This window comes from Hyperoodon ampullatus, assembly GCF_949752795.1.
Source record: "Hyperoodon ampullatus genome assembly, chromosome: 4".
NCBI lineage: Eukaryota > Metazoa > Chordata > Mammalia > Artiodactyla > Ziphiidae > Hyperoodon > Hyperoodon ampullatus.
Genome location: NC_136917.1, coordinates 26,584,136 through 26,606,740, shown reverse-complemented (window position 1 = coordinate 26,606,740; position 22,605 = coordinate 26,584,136). Strand labels below are relative to the sequence as shown.

At 60.8% G+C, this 22,605-nt stretch overlaps 1 protein-coding gene across 1 annotated transcript; it reads left to right on the top strand.

Annotated features, from left to right (window-relative positions):
* Positions 1 to 978: 978 nt before the first annotated feature.
* ONECUT3 (one cut homeobox 3) lies at positions 979 to 19,657 on the top strand (the record flags this gene model as incomplete). Its single annotated transcript, XM_079702629.1, has 2 exons — positions 979 to 2,155; positions 19,365 to 19,657. 2 exons carry the CDS (start codon positions 979 to 981, stop codon positions 19,655 to 19,657), a joined length of 1,470 nt encoding a protein of 489 aa, XP_079558755.1.
* Between the last annotated feature and the right edge of the window lie 2,948 nt (positions 19,658 to 22,605).

The window sequence follows — 22,605 nt, the reverse complement described above, 5'->3', positions numbered from 1 at the left end:
CCCAAGGAGAGCGTGGAGCTGGAGCAGGGGCTTTGTGGGAAGCTGGGAGGATGTGTCTTCGGCCTGCCTGCTCTGGAGGGGGAGAGGGGTTCTTTAAGAGTCACCCCCAAGCTGCTCCCACGCTGGAGATGAACGAAACTAGAAGGAACTGGGAGGTGACTTGGGCACCCCTGAGGCCAGGCGCTCCATTGTACAGCTGGGGAAACTGAGGCCCAGATGCCCACACATGGGGGCAGATCGAGACACTTGGGAGGCACAGGCCGTGACCCAGCCTGAAGACCCTCTTTCAGCACGCTCGCTCCAGAGAGACCTTTGTGGGGGGCTGTGACTCCCTACCTGTGCTGAGATGGAGGTGAGCGAGCAGAGGGCCCACCTCCTGGGGGGTCTGTGTGAGTTGGGGGGAGCACGATCACAGACCCCCACTCAGCCACACTCCTGCGCACTCCCTAAAGATGGACTCACGGGTGCCAGGTAGGAAAGTAACCTTCACGACCCTCGGGAGAGACAGGGAATCAGAGACCCAGAGACAAGGTCCCCAGTCCCACCTCGGCAGAGTCTGTCCTTGACCCCCGCCCATTGTCCCCGGGTACGACCAGTCCCCAGGGGGCACGGCGGAGACAGAGGCAGGGGACCCCAAAAGCCCGGAGTCTGGCCCACTCCGGCCTGCCTGGCGCTGAAAGGGGCCGGGACGGGCGGAGAGCGAGGCGGCGGGAGGTGGCGGCGAGGGGAGCCGGTGGGCGGGGGCACTGACGTCAGACCCGGGCCCGGGAGCCGGCGGCCGCTCCCCCGCCACATCCTGGTGGCCGCGCTCGCAGCCGGGCCGGGCCGTGCGCCGCTCAGCCGGGCAGCCTCGCGCGCAGCCACCGGGGAGCGGGCGGGGGACATGCGTCGGCCTTGAGCGCGCCGGGCCGGCGCCAAGGAGCGCGCGCGGCGGGCGGGCGGCCGAGCCGGCGAGGGGCCCGCGCGCGGCGGCCGAGCATGGAGCTGAGCCTGGAGAGCCTGGGGGGCCTGCACGGCGTGGCCCATGCGCAGGCGGGAGAGCTGCTGAGCCCGAGCCACGCGCGCTCGGCGGCGGCGCCGCACCGCGGCCTGGTGGCGCCCGGGCGCTCCGGCCTGGTGGCGGGCATGGCGAGCCTGCTGGACGGCGGCGGCGGCGGCGGCACCGGGGGCGCGGGCGGCTCGAGCGGCGCGGGCGGCGCCGCCGACTTCCGCGGGGAGCTGGCGGGCCCGCTGCACCCGGCCATGGGCATGGCCTGCGAGGCCCCCGGCCTGGGCGGCACCTACACGACGCTCACGCCCCTGCAGCACCTGCCCCCGCTCGCGGCCGTGGCTGACAAGTTCCACCAGCACGCGGCGGCCGCGGCCGTAGCCGGGGCGCACGGCGGCCACCCCCACTCGCACCCGCACCCGGCGGCCGCGCCGCCCCCGCCGCCCCCGCCGCAGCGCCTGGCGGCCAGCGTGAGCGGCAGCTTCACCCTCATGCGCGACGAGCGCGCGGCGCTCGCCTCCGTGGGCCACCTCTACGGGCCCTACGGCAAGGAGCTGCCCGCCATGGGGTCGCCGCTGTCGCCGCTGCCCAACGCACTGCCGCCCGCGCTGCACGGCGCCCCTCAGCCCCCGCCGCCGCCGCCGCCGCCGCTGGCCGCCTATGGCGCGCCGGGCCACCTGGCAGGGGATAAGCTGCTGCCGCCCGCCGCCTTCGAGCCTCACGCCGCGCTGCTGGGTCGCGCGGAGGACGCGCTGGCCCGCGGGCTGCCCGGAGGCGGCGGCGGCGGCGGCAGCAGCTCGGGCGCCGGGAGCACCGGGGGGCTGCTGGCGCCGCTGGGCGGGCTGGCGGCGGCCGGAGCGCACGGGCCTCACTCCGGCGGCGGCGGCCCGGCCGCGGGCGGCGGCGGCCCCGGGGCGGGTGCGGCGGCCGAGGAGATCAACACCAAGGAGGTGGCGCAGCGCATCACGGCGGAGCTGAAGCGCTACAGCATCCCGCAGGCCATCTTCGCGCAGCGCATCCTGTGCCGCTCGCAGGGCACGCTCTCCGACCTGCTGCGCAACCCCAAGCCCTGGAGCAAGCTCAAGTCGGGCCGCGAGACCTTCCGCAGGATGTGGAAGTGGCTGCAGGAGCCCGAGTTCCAGCGCATGTCGGCGCTGCGCCTCGCAGGTAGGAGCGCGGCGCGTACCGCCCGACCCTAGGGGTCCGGCTCGAGGCTCCCCAGCACCAATCAGTGCGGCAGCGGAGAGCCCCGGCTCCCTCCCCAGTCGGCGGCCTTGCGCCCCGCCGCCCTCCCTGAATCCCCTTGCAGGAGGCTAGAGCGTGATCTGCGCCCCTGCCCGTCAGTTCCGTCAGCGAAAGGGGGAAAAGAATTGTGCCGCCGTCCCTCCCGTAGACTCCCGCCCAGCCCCTCCGGAACCTGGGAGGGGGGTCCCTGGACCCTTTTTAGACTGCTGAAGGATCCCCAAGCTTCCAGCAGGGTCGCTCATTGTGTGTGTGATGTGTGCGTGTGTGTTTTAGGAGGGGGGGTGCCCCAGACGTGCCGCCGCTTTCAGCTCGGGGTGCCACTCCTCTCCTCCCAAACGGCCCCTCGCTGCGCCTCTAGCCCCGGGGCAGAGCGCCGGGACCGTACACCGGGTGTCAGAACCTCAGCAGCCAGGGCCGGGCCCGCGCTCAGCCCCCGGCCCCAGCGCGCGCTTCTTTGTAGCTGGGCCTCTGCGATCGATAGCGCCCTCCCCCTCTCCGGCCGCTGGCAAAGGTCACCCGAGAACGGGCGGGGGAGGGGCAGCCCGGGGGACCCTCGGCCCGCGCGGCGCGGAGGCCTTTACACCCCAGCCGGCCGCCCGCCCCACGCGTTTGCTCCTGGCTAGGGTGCGCGCACCCCATTGGCCTCTCTTTTCCGTTTTGTGTTTCTCTCCTTTCTACTTCTATCTCTGTCGGGCGAACTGGGGTCTATTTTTTTGGCTCGATCTCCGTTTTCCTCCTGGTCTCATTCTTTCTCCTTCTCTCTGTCCGGCTCCCTCTCTACCTCTCTCTGCCTCTGTCTCCGTGTCTCACTCACACTGATGCTCATCCCCCCTCTTGCTCCCTCCTCCCTCCCAGCTGACAACAGCTGGGTCCACACCTGCCCCCAGAGAGCCGGCGGCCAGGACCCCTTCTCCTGGGTGTGCGTGGTGGGGCGCAGGAGAGCCCCCACTCTCACCACGGTGGCCTGGCTTGGGTGGGGGGGGGTCTTTTCCTGGCCACTCTGGGGAGGGGCTGCAGCCGCAGCAGCCGCCCCAGCAGCGGGGACAATAGCGGCCCCGGGCGCCTGATCGATCGCTTCTCTGCGCACAGGGGAGAGTGGGGCTGGATGGAGTGGGCTGGGGCTCAAACCAGACACCCCCGTAAGCGGGGAGGCAGGGAGGGACTTGGCTGTGAGGGGCCGGGCAGGGGGGCTGGGAGAGAGGGGGTGCCATTGGGGGATGGAGAGGGGTCGGTGTTCGTTGCTCCCCTCCCCCTAGGCGTCCTGGACAACCTGGGGGACCTGCACCCACACGCGGGCCTCAGTTGCCCGTTCTGCAGAACAAGGTGACTGCCTGAGCCTCGGATAGGCTTCCTAGATTCTCCACATTGGGGACTAAATCCTCCTTTTATGTGGCAGGTAACCAAGTGCGTGGGAAGGTGGCCGTGAAATGTTAGAAATGGCATCAGGAACCTGGACGGTCTTGTGTAAGAGCAGTACCCACTCTGTCCTTCTCCTCATGACACATGCAATGACACAGGTGTGCTCACAGGGGACACTCAGTCACACCGACACACAGCCACAGCCTGCCGTGTGTGATGCAGGTGATCAGGGCTCTGACGCTGTAGGTACTAAGCAGCCCTCAACGAATGGGGTCACTTGTGAGGTTTGACTTATTGCACACTGGCCACCTTCGGCCTGCTCCCCGGTGCATGTATTTTGGGGACATTGTGTCTGACGTGTGTACCCAAAGGACACACCACTTTCCATTTTTTTCCACCGTCACTGTCATGTAACTAACTGGACCTCTTTGTGATATTTGAGTGGCACACTTCGGGGCCACCCAACAGATTGGCCAGGGCGTCTTAGAATGACAAGCCTCAGGTGAGAAGTCCCTGTGGCGGGTGCCTGCCTTGAGGGATCAGTGCCAGCCAGCAGGGCACCAGCTCCCAGAGTCGGTGTAAGTGCGGGGAGGGCAGGGGAAACTGAGGCTGCGTTTGCATCCCAGCCGGGCCTCTCCGACTTCTGCGGTGGCAGCCAGACGCCTCACCTCTCTGAGCCTCGGTTTCCCCTTTTGAAGTGGGAGTCAGAATAGTGGCCATCTCAGGGGTACGTGGGGGAAATGGAGAGGATGAGCGCAGGACCTGGCACATGCTCAGGTCCAGGGGACATTGAGCCGCGACACCCGGCCTGTCCCCGGCTCCGCCAGGCCGCTGCCCACGCGTGACCCACCCCCCTCACCGCCCCCCGCCGTCCGCCTGGTCCGCGCGCCCGGCCCTGGGCCCCCGCCACACCTCTAGCGCGTTCAGGACCCCGTCCACAGCGCGGGGCTGGCCTTAGGATGTCAGAGGTGGCCGGGCCGGGGTAATTAGGCACCGACCAGCCGAGAGGCCTTTAGTTCCGGTCGCTGCGCAAATGAAAAGCTGTTAAGTGGCGGCAAATCGCAGCGGTTGGGGGGGCGGAGGCGGGGCGCATCCCTCCCCAACGCGCCGACGCGCAAGCGACAGCCCAAAGCACCTCCCGGCGCGCAGACCCGCGCAGTCCAACCCCGGCAGGGAGCACTCACCGCCGCCCTTCCTCATCCCCGCCCCATCCCGGGCCCAGTGAAAGCCGCCCACCTTCCCGGGACCCTGCAGCTCCGCGCCCCAGTCCCACCCCTCGCGCTCGCCCGCCTCCGGCCTCGCCTCTTGGCCGAGCTGCTCCGGAAGTCCCGTCAGGTAGTCCCGTCCTTGCGCTGGACCAGGAGGGAGAAAGACACACGCAGAGACAGAGAGAAAGAGAGATAGGTAAGGAAGGACAGAGAGTGGCAAAAAAAAAAAAGAAGACAGAAAGTCAAAGAGAGAGTCAAAGAGATAGAAAAGGAGAGACTGGAAAGGGGAGTTGAGAGGTCCCAGTGGCTGCCCCTCTGCTGGGTTCCACTAGTCTGGATCCTGTCACCTCCCAGCTCCCCAGCCTCTCTCCTTCCCGGCTCTGGGGCTGAGGAGGGAAGAGCAGTTTCTTTGTTTCTCTAAAGTACCCAAGAAATCTGGCCAGGTAGACCCGAGGGTCCCCCACTCCGTTGCCCCCAGGCCTACCAGTTCTTTGTGACTCAGTTTACCCACCTGTACAATGTGTGTGCATTGGGGGAGCCAGGCTTTGGGTCTGACATTCTGAGATTCTGGGGATGGCCCATCCTGCAGCCCCCCAATCCCACTGCCATGGGGGGGGTCTAGCCCTACTCCACCCCAGGGTCCTCAGAGTCCCACAGCTTCGGAGCCGCCGCCTCTTCGAAGCCCTCCCCTACTCTGTCTCAAACAGTAATTACGGGAGAGGGGCTGGGGGAGGGGCTGGCGGACTCCGCGGGGGCGGGGCGGTCGATGAATTCGAATTACCGTCTCTAATTCATCACCGTCGCCGGGTCGATAACTTCGGCCGTCTTCAAATATTGTTTAAATTGCAACTCCGGAGGAAAAGTATTTTTTGTAACTGATCAGAAAATATATATAAAATATCAGATGGTGGCGATTGAAAGAAGGGCCCTCTCCTCCTCCTCCTTCTTGCCTGCTGATGAGCCCCAGACCCAGAATCCCTGAAGGCTGTGGGAGACCGGCCATGGGGGAAACTGAGGCAGAGAGGGAGCCATTTCCGGAGGTGACGGGGTGGGTACGGTAAGGGCAGATGTCAGGGTTGGCGGTGGATTTGCAGTGGCCAGGGGCCTGGAGTCTGGAAGGGATGGTGACGGAAAGGGGAAAGGCACACCAGCTGCCCCCCGCCAGGCTAGGACAGGCTTTTCCCCCACCCCTCCCCCCATTCTGCAGCCACTATCCTGGACAGGTGTTGAATGGGGGTGGAGAGGTCCTGAGGCTGAAGAGACTCAACCCACAAGGTCCAATCCTGGAGTCCCACTTGGAGGGACACTATCCATCCCCCCGCAAGCACTCTCGACCCCCTCTCCCCTCCCCCCATCCCCCCACCCCCGCAAAGACCAATGTACCTTCAGTAAAACCCGACCTTGATCCACCCACAAGGGTCCACACCTCTTACAGACCCCTCCAGAAAGCCACCCCAGCAGAGAATTTGGAGACCTGGCCTCACCCGGGCTCTGTCACTGACTGATCTTGGGTGAGGGTCTAAGTCTCAGTTTCCTCATCTGAGAAATGGACAGAATCAGATACCACCTCCTGGGTGTTGGTTGAGGTTTTTCTTATCAACCCAGCCCCCCCCAGAGCCCCTGTACCCTGAGGCCACATTGCTTAATCACCCACTCACACCCATATCTCCTTGTCTTTAGGGAGGACCTGGGTCACCCCTGGCAACCTGTGCTTTGTGGGACCCACAGAGAGTGGGCAGGGGAGCCAGAAGGGGTCTGGGACCTGGAAGGGGACACTGCAGGCCTCCTCAGGGAAGCAGGGAGTCGGGGGATACTGTCTGGGGCTGTGTGTGCCAGGGCCATGAGGGGCTGTGCATGATGCCTTGGGTCCCCCAAACCAGTCCCTCCTTCTAGACCACAAGACCCAAGTGGGGTGGCACCAGCACTCTGCCCAGGTTCACTGATTCTGGCTTCCACTTCCATGCAGAGGGGTAGGCAGAGGAGAGGGGTAGGTTGTCAGATGGGGAGGAGGCGGGCTGGGATGCCCAGAAGCCCTCCCCCTCCCCCTTGGTTCACCCACCAGAAATGAGGGACCTTTTAAGCCAGTTTGGATATTGAGCCCATTTTACAGACCAGCAAGCCAAGGCTGAAAGGTGCTTGCCAAGGCTGCACACTCAGGGTGACTCAAAGCCTTTAGTAAATGGGGCTTGAGATGCTCAGGCTCCCATCTCCCTCTGAGATGGGGGGACATTCCGGGCAGGTGGCCCAGCAGAGACAAAGGCTGGGAGGGGAACTCAGTGGACTGAGGCCAGGGACAGGAGGGAGGCTCTCAAGGTCATGTCAAGGTCCAGTTTACAAACAGCTTGGGTGACCCTTGGGCCGGGAGGGCAGGCCTGCACTTTTCCTTCCGACTCAGAGTTGGACAGGATCACGGACCCAGATGAGTCCCCCCAGGGACCACCAGAGACCCTGGGGATGGGGGCCGGGTCCCAGTGTCCTCCTGCTGCACTCAGAGCCACCGGCTTCTGCTTTTCCTGGTGAACTGCCCCCTCCTGGCTGCCAGCCCTCAGGGGGAACCTGGGCCCTGAACTGGAGGTCCAGCCCTCCTTGGACCCCAGTCCCAATAGCCCCTTCCTGCCTGAGAGACAAGGATGGTCGTTCCCACGTCACAGAGAAGCACACAGAGGAATCTGCTGGGTGAGGGGCTGGAGCTGGGCTTGGCTCCTTTGTTCTGAAGTCCCCTTAGCTGAAAATCCTAGGACTAACCAAGACCCAGCCATTCTCCCTAAACTCCCTCCCTATCAACCATCACCACTCTAGTCTGAGCAACCCACCTCTGACCGCTGCCGCCTCCTTGCTGGTCTCCAGGCTCCACTCCCTCCCCTGATGTCCTCTCTCCAAAGCTGGAGGGGGCTTCTTACAGTAAGTCAGAGCTCATCATTCTTCTGCTTAGTACCGTGCCTCGTGGCTCCCGAGAGCCCAGAAGTAGAGGAAACTTCCTGCCACAGCCCTAACTTTCTGTCCTGCGTCAATGCAGGTGGAACCACCAAGGACAAAGGCTGGGAGGTGGGAAGCCAGAGCTGCTGTAAGGATGGAGGCTGGACCCCTGCGGCTGGAGTCTTTGTACGTAGCAGCGAGCTCAGCTTAACCAGGGGAGCTCAGGCTGGTTTGAATCAAGTGTTTAATTAAATATGGCCCTTGATCAATAAGGAAGGCTGTGCTCCTGGGGGAGGGAAGAGGCTGGCCGGGAGCCAGGGGCAGCCTGGGAGACCCACCTGACCTTGGGCAGTCCAGGGACATCTGCGGCCTCAGTTTCCCCTCTGCCGAGTAGGTGTGGACGTGGTGGGGCTAGGAAACGGGGGAGACTCTCCTGCTGCTGGTGTCCTGCCCTATGGACAGATGTGGGGTAGGCCAGGGCCTTAGACCTAAAGAGCCACACGCACAAAGCCACAGATTGGCAGCAGATGGAAACGGACAAGGAGAGGCGCCCATGACCGGCGCGGGCCTCTGGAGGGAGGGAACGGAAGTGTAGACGTGCCAGCGACACAGTATAGATGCACGCGGGGAACGCAAGCGGAGATGCAAAAGAATGGGGATGTAAGTGTAGATCCTCACGGAACACAAGTGTAGACGCCCACATCCACACTAGGGCAAGTGCGCGCAGACTCCGGCCCAGGACCCCCACTGCCCTCCAGTCGGGGTCTGGCACATCCCGGCGCTGGGGGAGCAGGGAAGAGCCCACTTCCCTCCCCCCGACACCTGCGCTGGCGCCTGGGAATTTTTCAGGGGCCCCCAGATGAGCCGCTGGGCCACCTCTCCTACCCATCTACTTCCGGGCAGCTGCTGTCCGGACCCCACTCCCTGGAGCTGGGGGGTTGGGAGAGGGTCGCGTCCGCCCGCGGTGACGGAGGTAGGTGATGGGGGACCCGGTGCGGGCACAGCAGGGTTCATGCTTTTCTATGCACCCTAGCGCATCCGCGCCCACTAGGGAAGATGTCGGTGCCTCAGTTTCCACCACCAGGCCAACGCCGCCCCGCAGTGCCGGCAAAGCCGCGGAGTGCAGCCAGGGCCGCCGCGTTCCGCACATCTGTCCTCAGCGGACGTGGGATCTCACAGACCGGAAAGGATCTAGCGTGCATCCGCCCTCCACAGCCTGGAGGGACATGGGCGCACGCAGCCCAGTGTAAGGACCCGGCCCCTTGCCCTGCACACCCGCGGTTTCCCAGCCTCAGGGTCACCGGCGCGCCCTCAACAAGCGCCCGCATCCTACCCCGGGGGAAGTCACATCCCACCCGTGGGGAGCCGCCCCTGGGTTCGCCTCCCTCCGGCCCAACCCAGAGCGGCGGCGGACTTGGTGCGCTTGGCTGTGCGCTCAGAACGTCGGGTCACTGCTCCTGGAACACAGACAGCACAGCACGCAGGGGGGGCCCAGGGCGCTTGGGGAGGGATTCGCGCGGCGGCGGTCAGGCCCGGGAATGTGGACAAGGCGCTTCCCCTGCGCACCTCCGTTTCCCCAAATGGAGACTAGAATCCCCAGCCCGGCTGAGAACGAAGCACGTAAAGAAAAGCCTCCTGCGCGCGTTGGAGCAACGGCAAAGTCCCTGCTCGCTTTCCTCCACCTCCCTCCTGTCTACCCACCCTGTTCTTTAAAAAATGCTGTATTGGGCTTCCCTGGTGGCGCAGTAGTTGAGAGTCCGCCTGCCGATGCAGGGGACACGGGTTCGTGCCCCGGTCCGGGAAGATCCCACATGCTGCAGAGCGGCTGGGCCCGTGAGCCATGGCCGCTGAGCGTGCGCATCCGGAGCCTGTGCTCCGCAACGGGAGAGGCCACAACAGTGAGAGGCCCGCGTACCGCAAAAAAAAAAAAAAAGCTGTATTCTTTTTTTCAAACAGTGGACACATTCGCCAAGTTCCAAATTTAAGTGGAGCAAGTCCCCTTTCTGTAAACCATACTTTGTATTGCTCCTTCTAAAGAGAGGTTACACTTAATCTGGCAGCCATAGTGCACGTACTTTTTTCCTTTTCCTCTTTTTAAAAAACACTGGTTCTGCTGTGCTTTTGCCTCACTGACACCCCGCACGTCCACATCAGGAAAGAGAGAGCCTCGAAGGCATTTTTGCCTGCTGCATAGTATTCTCTTTGGCCATTTCCTTCTATCTTCAACCATGTCCCTGCCCAATGGACATTTAGGACGGTCCAGGTGGTTTGTCGTCGCCCCCAGGGCCGCAGTGAGCACGACAATTTTGCCTGTGAGTTTATCTGTGGCTTAGCTTCCCAATCACTGAAATGCTGGGTCCTCCTCCCCCCCTTCCCCCCCCACCAGCCTTTTCTGCTTTGGCTTCTCTATGCTTTTTCTTATCACCGAAGGTTCCTTTCCTGTCATCTTTTTCAAATCCATTTCCAACTGTCGGCCGCTGTGACTCTTAACACTTTTTAAAAAAATAAAAGCTCTGTGTGCACCCGCTGATGAGGTTTGCCCCCGAGTGCCTGAATGGGGGGGTGGGTCTCAAGGCGTGAGAGCTGCCCCTGGACACCCCCGTCCCCCCATCCCCAGGCGTTGCAACCACCAGATGGAGCCCCCCCAGGAGGGGCAGCCCAGAGCCCAGTGGAAACGCTCATTTCCCTGATAAGTCTTTGAAAGGCTCAGAACTAATTTGAAAATGCGGCCATTAAAATCCCATCAGGGGAAGCAGGGGGGTGGGGAGGGAGGCTGGGTGACAGCCAAGGTGCGTTCAGAGGCTGGGGGAGGGGGAGGTGTGGACCTGGCGGGCAGGGGAGGGGTAGAGAGTGGAGAGGCATCGGAGACAGAAGAGGGGCTGCTGAGGCTTCCAGGGGGTCCACATCTGAGGGCAGGGGCCTGGTTCAGCACTGTCTCCCTGGAGATGAGTTCCCTCCCCCCCACCCATGGGAACCTTTTCCCCGTGCCCTGAGGAGTGCAGGGTGTGGATAAAGCGGGTCCGAGGCATGTATATGCTCCAGGCTCCCCTCCGAGTGACTCACTGTGTGACCTTGGGCAAGTCACTCACTGTCCCTGGCCAGGGGAGGCCAGCGGGGGATGCTCAGGGCAGCTCAGCCCAGTGGGGACAAGCCACTAGGGTAGTGGCATCAATGTGGTCCACATCTGGGGCTGGGCAGCTGGTGGCCCGGGTGGGGCGTGTCGCCAAGGAAACCGGTCATCATCCCAGCCGGGGACCTGGCTCTGTATTGAATTGTCTGCCCCGAGAAGCTGAGCTGAGCGCAGGAGGTGGCCGGAGGGGAGGGAACGGGACTGGTTCCCGCTCCCACACCACCACCCCGTGCCCAGGTGGGCGGATACTGGGAAGGGGGTGGTACAGGCACACAGGTCCGGGGCCCTGGGGGCAGGCAAGAGTGGCTCCGTGGTGGCTTTGACACTGTACAGAGGGTGACACAGAGGGATGAGCACAATTGCCCAAGTGCCTGCATCGCTGACTTCTGGGGCCACCGTCTGGCTGCTGTCCTCCCCTGTCAGACCCAGGCTTTCACTGTGGGGGGGGGGTCACCCTCCTGATGCCACCTGGCTTCTGCCAGATCTGTTCCCCACTAGCCGGGCTCATGTCTTCCCCCACAGATAGCCCACCCATGCCCACCTCCATCCCGAGCTGCACAGCGGGGGCAGCTGGCAGCCCTGTCTGAGAACAGTCAGTCATCGGTTTCCCTGTATCTGTGCGATTATTCGGGTGATGCGTTTCCACACCACATCGAGGCTCCGTGGGAGCTTGCACACAGTGCACACAGGAGGTGCTTGATAACTGTGTGAGTGAAGGGGGGAGGGGGAAGGAGTGAGCAGCCGCAGGGTCCGCCCTGGCCCACATTTGGAGCCAGCTTTGCTAACCCTCGCGACCGACCACTGCGCAGTTGGGACCCCCAACCCCACGGACAGACGGGGACATCAGGACCAGGGGTCGCTGGGCCTGCTTTATAAACCAGGTAAACAGTGTCCACAGACTGTGTGCTCAGGGCCACTCGGCCCCTGAAGCCCAGGCCCAGCGTCCCCGCTGTTAGGAAAGGGCAGGGCAGTGGGGCAGCTAGCAGGCCCAAGGCCAGAAGACAGACAGGAGCCACCCCAGGGGTCTCAATGGCCCATCCTCCATCCTGTAGACTCAGACCCAGTGGGCTCAGCACCATGCACACTGGCTGTCACAGCCAGCAAGTCACGTTCCGCCCTTGATTCTTCACACTGCATCCTCTGTCTGACATCCACACTGTGTCCCCAACCCCCGAGGCCAGCTGCAAGCAAACGTCACGCTGAGGCCTGCTGGCCCCCAGGGTCTTTCCCCGCGGCCCACTGACCGGCCACATCCTCTGAGCCTTTGCCCCCACCGCCCCTCCAGGTTCCCACCCGCTGCCTACCTGTCTGCCGGTTGCACCAAAGGCTCTGGCTACCCTCCCAGTTTTCCCAGTTCCTCACACGCGTGTGGTCTGCTTTGCGTGGCTACCCCTCCCAATACAGCAAAGCCGTACTGCACACACCGCCTTCCACCCGGACAGGCCCTGTGCAGCCCCACGCGGGCACACCCAACTGATGGGGGACAGGCAGACTCCCGCGTGGTCAGCCGGCTGGGGCCAGGGATGGCCCAGGACAGGCACAGCAGGGGTACTCATCCCCCCATGTCACCCACCCAGACCACAGTGGGCCTCTGGAGGAGGAGAGGAGGAAGGCACAGGATGCCAGAGGGGAGGGGGAGATGGGGGAGGGGAGATGGGGGAGGGGGGAGAAGGAGGGGGAAGGAGATGGGTGTTTGTCAGGTGATGATGGGGGTGAACAGGCGCAATCCTAGCTCCCTCCGGTGCAGACCTGATCCTCTCCATCCACTGAGGGGCGACTGAATCCAGGGACACCCCCCCCTCCCCTGCCTGCTGCACAGCCCCAGCTTCTCCCTGGCTGACTGGGGACGGGGTGCTCCCTGCTGAGGGCCCTCCCTGGGGTCCCCCTGCTTTACCGGGCCCTCCAGGGCAGTGGCCAGCCGGGTCTCCCTGTGCAGGGTCTTCCAGTCTGGGCTGAGTCCCCTACCACCCACACAGGGGTGTCACGCATTGGACAACACAGCCAGCTGGCAGCCTCCTGTGGATCCACTCTGTGCTGGGCACCAGAAGGCTCCTAGGGGAGAGAATTGGGGCTCTGCTGAGGGTGAGGGGAAGAGTTTCCTGGGGCAAGGGCAACTGGAGCTGGGCCTTGAGGGTTGTCTAGGAGTTCTTTTGCTGAGGCAGCGCAACTCCCTACTCCAGACCTCATTTTCTCCATCCCTCCCCACTCCAGGAAGATTTTAGGGAAGATGCTGAGGCTTGAGGCCTGCCCTGAGAGGGGGAGAAACTTCACGGCTGCCCTGCAAGTGGGGCCCAGAGCCTAGCTCCTCCCCGGGGCCCCCATATGGGAGCTGGGAGCCTCATCTCAGCCCCACCATCGTATTCAAGACTTTTCTGGCTAAACCCCTTCTCAGAGCCTGGCAAGGCAGAGATCATGATTAAGACAATTTTCCATTCGAGGAACCTGAGACTCAGAGGCCGTCACCACACAGTAATCCACGGTGGGGGCGGGTCTGACTGCCGTCTTGGGCCCCTGGACGTGAGCAACTTTCGAGAAAGGCAGGAGGGACAGAGGTGCCGTGGGAGCAAGTCTCCGAGGGTCTGAAATGAAAGGGAACTTGAGGGTCCCCCCAACTCACCTCCCGTTGCCGCCACCTGAAACGTGGACCAACAGGACCCACCCTCCTACCTGGAGTCCCAGCCAGCGCTGGGGCGGGGACAGCCCCCCTGCCAGTCACTGTGGGAACCACGGGCCAGACCAGCCGAAAAGCCCGCTGTTAGTGCCTGCTGGGCTCCCCGTGAGGCGGCTGATTTGGGAATAAGGTCTCTTCTGTATCTCCTTTGATCTCCAGGGCTTCTGGGACCCCCAGGAACCAGCCCCAGACCCTCCTCATCCCTGGACTCCAAAAAGACTGATAGCAATGAGGGAAACAGGATGGGGTGTACCTGCCACTGTGGTGCACCTGCATCCCCTCCTCCACCTGAATCATTTCTATCTCCATCACCTTCCCCACCATCTTTAAGATCAGAGCATCTCGGAATCAGCAGCTCCAAGTATCAGATTCTCAGTCCCTGGGGTCATGGAGGGTGGACAGGAGAGAAAGTTGGGTCCAAAACCCTCACTCTGTGGCACCCCTGGATAGAGTGTGAGAGAATGGTGTGGAAAAAAGAAAGAAACAAGCAGAGGAGGGAGAAAGTTGCAGTATTAAATTGGGGGGGGGGTCAGGGTGGGCCTCACAGAGAAGAGATTTGAGCAAAGAATGGAAGGAGGCAAGGGAACAATGAAGAAATGTGGGAAGAGCGATGCAGGCAGTGACTTCCCTGGCGGTCCAGTGGCTAAGACTCTGTGCTCGCAATGCAGGCGGCCCAGGTTCGATCCCTGGTCAGGAAACTAGATCCCACGTGCCACAGCCAAATAAATAAATAAATATTTTAAAAATATAAAAGAGCGATGCAGGCAGAGGTGGCAGCCAGTGCAAAGGCCCTGAGGTTGGACTGTGCCCAGGGGATGTGACCAATGTGGTCACGGAAGAGTGAGCTGAGTGAGGGACAGCAGGAAGAGGTGAGAACTGAGAGGCAGTGGGGAGTCAGGGGCCAAGTGAGATGGGGAGGGCTCGGGCAGCTGATGTGCCCTGAAAAATGTTTGAAGGAGGCAGAACGTCCCATTTTGCAACTGAGGAGACTGAGGCAGGCCCTGCAAGGGAACTGACCCACCCAGGGTCCCAGAGCATGAATGAAGGCCCACCCCGCCACACCAATCCCACAGGCCAGCCCAGCTGGCTTCTCCTCTGCTGGCTGTCATGGCAACCATGGTTGGTGGTGAGGGCCTGTGTCTGAGGCCACTCCCTGTCTCCCCACCACAGGCTGGGTGGCCCTGGTGGGGGAACGTAGGCTGAGTCCCCCTGTGCTGGACACATACAAGGTGGACTCTAGGATGGGGTTTGATGGTGTCGGTGAGGATTTTGGAGGAGATGGTGGTGGAGGTGATAAAATGGAGGCGATGGTGGTGGAGGTGCAAGTGCAGGAGGTGATGAGAGCAGAGGTGGTGCTGATGATGGAGTTCGGCTGCGGAGAGAGGTGGCGGTGGTACAGGTGGTGGTGGTAGTGGTGGAGGAGGAGGGGCTGGTGCTGGAATTGATGCAGATGATGGAAGGGATGGTGGTAGATGGACACCGATGGTGGTGGAGATGAGGTGATGGCAGAAGAGGTGATGGAGGTGGAAGTGATGCAGGTGGAGGAGGTGGGGGTGGTGGAGGTGACAGAAGCAGAGGTGATGGAGGGCATGATGAGGTAGAAGCGACACTGATGGAGGAAGTGATGATGGTAGAAGAGATGCAGGTGGAGGAGGTGATGGAGGGAGAAATGATGCAGATGGAGGAGGGGATGGTGGAGGAGGTGATGGTGGTAGAGGTGATTCAGGTGGAGGAGGCGATGGTGGAGGAGGTGATGGAGGGAGAAGTGATGCAGGTGCAGGAGGGGATGCGGATACACCACAGTGGCGGTCCGCACTGGAGATCATCGTGGAAGAGGTGGCCGCAGCAGTGGCACCGCAGTGTGAGGCTGCTGACTGGTGCCATGAGTACATCCCACGCTGCTCCCCCGGCTCCTCTTCCCCAGCCCTGCTCCCTGGCCGGTCTTCTGGCAGCCTTGGTTTTCACTTCTGTGAAAGGGGCCCATACCCAGGCCTCTCCTCCTTCTGGGGCTGCCTCCAGGGGTGCAGTGGTTTTTAGGGCTGGCCGGGGTGATGCTGGGTGCTGGGAGGGATACTGGTGAGGGGCAGGGCAGCGATAGTGAGGACCCGCTGCTGGGGGGCTTTGGGGTGCCTCCCGTGCTGGCACTCACACCCCCGCCAGGGGCAGGGGCCTCCAGGCCGGTGCTGCCAGGGTCTGTGGGGGAGGGAAGCGGTGACAAAAGCTGCTCGAGGTAAACAGCTCCGACTGGAGCCCGGATCGATCCAGGCTGTGAGGAGCTGTAATTAGATTGAACGCTGGGAAGGGGGGGCGAGCGGAGCCTCTTTTTGCTGCGATCGACAAAACGCGAAGTTTTTTCACCACTCTGCTTCGCCCGGCCCCTCCCCCAGCCTCTGCCTCTGGGGCCCCCATTAGGCTCTGGATTGGAGAAGGGGGAGGCCAGGGGCAAAGAGGCGACCCACATCTTGCCTCCCTCCCATCTGCCAGTCAACCCGGGCTGCTGTCTTGCCCCTGCCAGGGCTTGCTGGGCGACCTTGGGCAAGGGGCTTACCTTCTCCGAGTAAGTAAGAAGGAAAATTCCTGCCCTACGGAATTATAAGGCCCTGCACACGTAAAGCTCTTGCAAGCTAGAGCATTGATACAAAGGAGCATTTGTATATCTGTCCCTAGTGTAAATGCATAGTGAATTCACGAGAAAATTGCTAAGAGAATGAATGAATGCATGAGTGAATGAATGAATTGAGGATCACAACAGGAGGGCAAGAAAGGCCTCTTTTGGAATGTAAAGGCCTGGCTGAATTTTGACTTTCCCTGGCCTTGCTGCCTGAGACCCAGCTTTCCCTTGAAAGAATGGGGGACGTGGCCTTCTCTCGTGAGCCTCACAGGCTGGCCAAGTTCCAAGGAGATGGGAGGTCAAGGCAGTTCCTTGTGCTTCCTTCCAACATTTCTTTAAGCAGATAAAATATGAACAAATGTTCTCACTCCCCTGTTTTGTATACAAAAGGCTGCCCGGTACACTGTTCATCTCCTAGGCTTTGCCTCATACAGTACCAGGATTGCTTTTCCTTTCTTGTATGGCTGTTTGTTTTTCCAGGAGTTAATGGTTGCCAATCACAAACTCTTCCCACATCCTCCAACAAAATTCAAAACCAATGCATGTTAGGACATTTCCATTTTCCTTGGTTCTTCTGCTCTGATCTGAATGGGGCTGTCCTCCCTGCCCTTGGTGCCTTTGTCCTGCTGTCTTTCAGGCTCTCCCGTCTTCATTTGGGGGACCTCTTTTCCCTTTCCTCTAGGTTGAATCACATTTCCTGATTCCCACACCTTTCTTTTTTGATTTACTTCCTCATTTTGATGGAACACACCCTCTAGTAGCTTTCTGAGAAAAGGGTATACAGAAGTCAACTTCTGGAGACCTTAAATGTCTGACTATATCTTTAGTCTACCTTCATGCTTATGTTTGGCCAGTCACACAATTCTAGCTGAATACAGTTTTCCCTCAGAATTTTGAAGGCATTGTTCCACTGGCTCCCAGTTTTCAAGAAGCCCAAAGCCACTCTGATTCTTGGGTCTCCAAATGGCATGTGGCTTTCTTCTCTGGGACCTTTTATCTTCTTTTTCATCCTGGGTCCCTGACATTTCACAAGCATGAACCTCAGGGAGTGTATTTTTTTTCATTCATTGAGCTGAGCATTTCATGGGTTCTTTTAAACTGAACTCTCATGTCTTCCAGCCATGGATTAAAAAAAAAATATATATATATATATATATATATATATATATATATATAAAATTTATTTGGGCTTCCCTTCCTCTAGTTTTGGATGGCCTCTTGCTCAGATGACAAACCTGCACATTCATCCTCTAACTTTGTTATCACCTTTCCCTCATTTTCCATCTCTGTGTCCACCTGTATTTCCAGAGATATTTGCTTTATGTTCCAATTCTTTTTTTTTTACTTTAATTTTTTGGCCCAGTCACATGGCCTGCAGGATCTTAGTTCGCCGACCAGGGATTGAACCCTGGCCCTTGGCAGGGAAGCGCCGAGTCCAACCACTGGACCGCCAGGAATTCCCTACGTTCCAATTCTTACATTGACTTTATTCCAGCTATTATATACTTAAATTCTAAGAGCACTGTCTTCCCCTTTCGTGGTCCTGTTTCATGGATACAGTATTTTTCTCTTACCTCTCCAAGAATCTGACTTACAACAGTGCCTGACCTGTTTCTTCTGAGAGCATCATCCCCCAATCCTCCTGCCATTTTTCTCACTTCTCTCTCTCCTTCATTAGAGGCTTTTCTGAAATGTCCAGTAACCTCTGATCATCACTCTTCTTTAATCATGAAACCTGAAACAGCCAATCAGAAGCCCTGTGTGTGTTCCAGGTCAGAGGGGGCCAGGGAGGGACGTGGTGCGTCAGTTCACACAGGGGAACCTGTCGTCCCCAAGAAACAAGCCACAGTGCAGGGGACATTCATTTATTTTTGCTGACGTGTGTGGACATTGATCTGACATGTCATCGGGTTCAGACTGTCCTGGAACCAAAAAAAGCCGGCTTGGCATGTGGTCCCAGCAGGCCACTAGGCCTGGCAGCAGGGATCTGCTAGTACAGCCTGTGCCACCAGCCACTATGGGGGTGACAGAGTCGCTGGGGCAAGCGGTTGGCGGGGAGGCAGGATAGGGCAGGTGTCCACCACCCACTGCCCCTGACTGGTACATGGATGAGGAATTGAGACTCTGATAAAGTTTGTGCTGATGTCAGCAGCCACGGGGGGGAAGTAGCCTGCTCTGGTTGGTGAAGCTCATCTTCTCCACCCACTGGCCCCCACGGCATTGAGGGCAGGGGTCCGCTTTGGAGCTGGGGCAGGGAGGAGCAGGACCACAGGCTCCAGCCCAGCTCCACCACCCTGAGATGTTGCCATTTCCCCTTTGCAAGCATCCACCGACCACAGGGCAGCCTCCTGCAGCCTTCCCAGTCCTCCGTGCAGGTGGCCCTGGGAGAGGGAGGGTTGGTCTCTCAACCTCCCTTAGATCCTCCCAGCTCCAGAAGTTCCTCTGGGGACTTGAAGGAAGCCAAACCTCAGTCTCAGTCTGCTGGTGGGGGGAGGCCAGAGTGGGGGCTCAGATATCAGAATCAGGCAATGGACGCCCATGTGAGCCTGGCTCAGGGTCCCTGAGCTGGCCAGGCGCCAGAGGACACCAGGGAAGGAAGCATGGACTGTCACCCCCCTTCTGAGGACCCCCTTGCCCCATCATTCCAGGGGGAGGTGACACATCTCCAAGGACCTATGAATTAACCACTTTCACCCAGGTCTGCACTGAGCCAAATAACTCACATGTAGAGTTTCCATGTCATTTCCCCCAGCACCCCCCAGGTGTGGGCTGCAGAAGGGAGGGCGGAAAGCCACCAACACCAGTGGTGCTCTTGAGGTCAGGATTCTTGGGAGGGTGGGGAGGAGTTTGGGGATATGAGGCTGGGGAGGGGGCCAGCATGCAGAAGAGGGATGGGAGGGGTGGCGACCCATGCCTGTGGAGGTGTGCTCACACTGTGTCCCCTTCTGTTTCTCCCCACCTCCACATCTGCCTCTTCTGTCTCTGTCTCCCGCCCACGACTGTCTGCCCCCCCCTTCCTTCCATTACTGGTGGTCTCTACTCGATGCCTCCTGGCCTCTTTCTGTGTCTCCCTGTCTCTTTTGGCCCTGTCCCCGGATCGTCTCTCCCTCCATCTCTCGCGTTTCCCGCGTATTTCTGTGTTTCCTGGTCTCTCTGCTCCGGGACGCGTGGCCTGTTTTCTTCCGTCCGGCCGCACGGTGGCGCTGCGTCCTGCTCGCCCGCCCGCTCGCCCGCAGCCTGCAAGCGGAAGGAGCAGGAGCAGCAGAAGGAGCGCGCGCTGCAGCCTAAGAAGCAGCGCCTGGTGTTCACCGACCTGCAGCGGCGCACGCTGATCGCCATCTTTAAGGAGAACAAGCGGCCGTCGAAGGAGATGCAGGTCACCATCTCTCAGCAGCTCGGCCTGGAGCTCAACACCGTCAGCAATTTCTTCATGAACGCGCGGCGCCGCTGCATGAACCGCTGGGCCGAGGAGCCAGGTGCGGCCCCGGGGGGCCCCGTCGGCGCCGCGGCCACCTTCTCCAAGGCCTGAGGCGCCCGGCCCCTCCCCTCCCCCCCCCCCCGCGCCCTCCCCTCCCCTCCCCCGCCCCGCGCCCTCCCAGCCTCCACGGCCCGGGCGCTGCCCTCCCACGTCCCCCAGCCCCAACCCTGCTGGCCCGGAGACCCGCCCCAGGGGTCGCCTGGAGGGGCTGCCGTCCGGGTTCCCACACTCCGGGAAGGGACGCAGCACACCCCCAGCCCAAGTGCACAAAAAGGGCCCCCGTCCTCCCTCCGTCCCAATCCCCTTCAGGCCAAAGGAAGCCCTCCACCCTCACCCCCCCCAGAGGGGAGGGGGTGACAGAAAGGGGCTCCCGGGCTCCCTTTCAAGGCAGTACGCCCAGGGGGCTTCGAGGAAAACCAGGGCTCACGTGTCGTCCCGAAAGCGGGTCAAGAAGCACATACTAGAGGGCTTCCCTGGTGGCGCAGTGGTTGAGAGTCCGCCTGCTGATGCAGGGGACACGGGTTCGTGCCCCGGTCTGGGAGGATCCCACATGCCGCGGAGCGGATTGGCCCGTGAGCCATGGCCATTGAGCCTGCGTGTCCGGAGCCTGTGCTCCGCAACGGGGGAGGCCACAGCAGTGAGAGGCCCACATACCGCAAAAAAAAAAAAAAAAAAAAGAAAAAAAAAAAGAAGCACATACTAGAAACATAAACCGGGTATTTAAAAAAGGAATTTAAAGAATAACCCCTCCTTCGCCGGCCCCCCGACCCCACGGAAGGAGGCAGGGAGGCTTCCTCTCCAGCGGTACCCCCTCAAACCCCCGCTACGGACCCTTCCCCGAGAACTCAGCCCCTCCAAAGTCGCCAAAGCCCACGTTGAGCTGGAGCCTCACACTGCCCCCACCCCACCAAGACCACCCCGGGTCCGCCGGCAGAACTGCCTCCGCAGCCAAGACCCAGCCGCCCTTCCCGGCAGCCGGGATTCCTTGTGCCAAGAATTGCCTGCCTTAACGTCTGGGGGGGGGGGGGCCCTGCAGCGGCGACCGCCCAGCACCCACCGGCGAGCACCCTTCCCCACCCTGTCCCAGACCGTAGGGGGCGGCAGCTCAAAGAAGCGGGTAATTCCAGACGCCTCCCTCCCCACGTCCCTCTGCCAGTTCACTTTACCGCTAGGCACCTTGATGAATGACGCGCGGGGAGAGACAGACCCCAGGAAACAGAAGAAAACACCCAGATTCCACGGAGAAACAGGCCCCGGGAGAGCAGGGGCGCACCTGAGCCTCTGCGCGCTGGGGTCGCGGCGTCGCCCTCTGCTCGGGACCCCCCGGAACTCCCCCCACCTCCCAGCGCTCGGGGGTGCGGCGCTGGACCTGCAGGGGCACAGGGGTGAACCTGTACTGCTGCTGCTTTTTCTCCAAAGAAAGAAGATGATGAACAAGGTGGAATCTGCTTGCTCTGATTTTTGCCAAAAGAAAAAAAAAATGACAAAGGGGAAGGAAGGGTCAGAAATGAAGATGAGCACGCCCCCCTCCCCCCAACCTCCCCTGCTCGCCGTCTCCAGGTGACCTCCAGGACTGGCCGGCAGCTGGATCCCAAGAGCCTGCTCCCCCGCCCAGGGCTCAAGAGCTGGAGGCTAGAAGGAACCTCTCCCCACCAAACTGCCTCCCACCCCCTGACCACCGCCTCCCAGAGAGGTGGCCACACCCCTCCCCTTTGAGAATGCAAGAGACGTTTCTAATGAAATGCCCCTCCTCCTCCCCAGGTAAAGGCTACCTCACTCAAATGTTCATGTCTGTGATTGGAAAAATCACGTCTGATACCAAAGATTTCCCCCAAGGACTTGTGCTGGATGCTAGGATTCCCTCGCCTGGGGACCAGGTGTGGGCGAGGGTCTGCTTTGGGCCCTGCCCCCCAGGTGCCACTTGTCCACCACCAGAGAGAGCAGAGAGACAGAGAGAGAGAGAGAGAGACAGAGAGAGAGAAGGAGAGAGAGAGAGAGAGGGAGAGGGAGGGAGGGAGAGGGTGGTGAGGTCGATGAGTGCCTTTTTCTTGAACCAAAGACGTGTGTGAGATGCTCTCTTGTCCTTATCGACTCGCTATTCTCCCCGCTTTTCAAGCAACCGGATCTGAGTGATGCTTCTAGAACCTTTGGGTGTTGGGGCAGAATCCTAAGGGCCCCCGTTCCCACTCAGCAACCAACCCCTCCCCCCAGACACACGTACACACTCCTGTGCACACACTGGTCCCACCACAGCGGGGGCTGGGAGCTGGGGTCTGGGTGGACACGGCCCTTCCCTCAGCCTGCCACGAACACGTGGGCCCCACTTGAGAGAGCACCTGCTTTCGGGGGACGGGGCTTCTCTGCTGGTTAAGTCACTTGCTGGTCCTGCGTCCAAGGCCCAAGGGTCAGAGGCCAGGGTCTCCTGGGTTTGTGCCCTGTTGGACACTTAGGAATGGACATGGGACCTTTCTGGTGATGGGATCCCTCAAGCCCCAGTGACACGGGTCACAGAAGTGTCCCTGACTCCTGCGTCCCTTTCAAACATCCTCCTATTACATATGCACACACGCACGCATGCACGTGCACACACACCATCTCCCTCTGACGCCCCACCCCCACCGCTTGGCCAGCCCCCCAGCCCCGTTTGCCCCAACACCCAGCTGGTTGTCACACACCAAAGACCATTCTCCACACAGGGAATGACACCTCCAGCACAGCTCCTTCGAGCCTTTGACAATTTTCTCTGAAATACCTCAAGATATTTAATGTATAGTTTATGTGATTTAAAAAAAAATCCTTAGCTAGTTTTTGGAATACGTGACTTGAAGCTTTATACCGTTAAATTATAATTTTGCAGACGATGGTATGTCATTTCTTTTGGTGAGCTCCGTGGGAGACGCGTTGAATGTCAGGGCAGGGGAAGCTGGGTGGTCAGAGGCAAAGGGCCGGGGGAGCATGAGCGAGAGAGAGAGTCTGGGAGCGCACGAGGAAGGACCGGC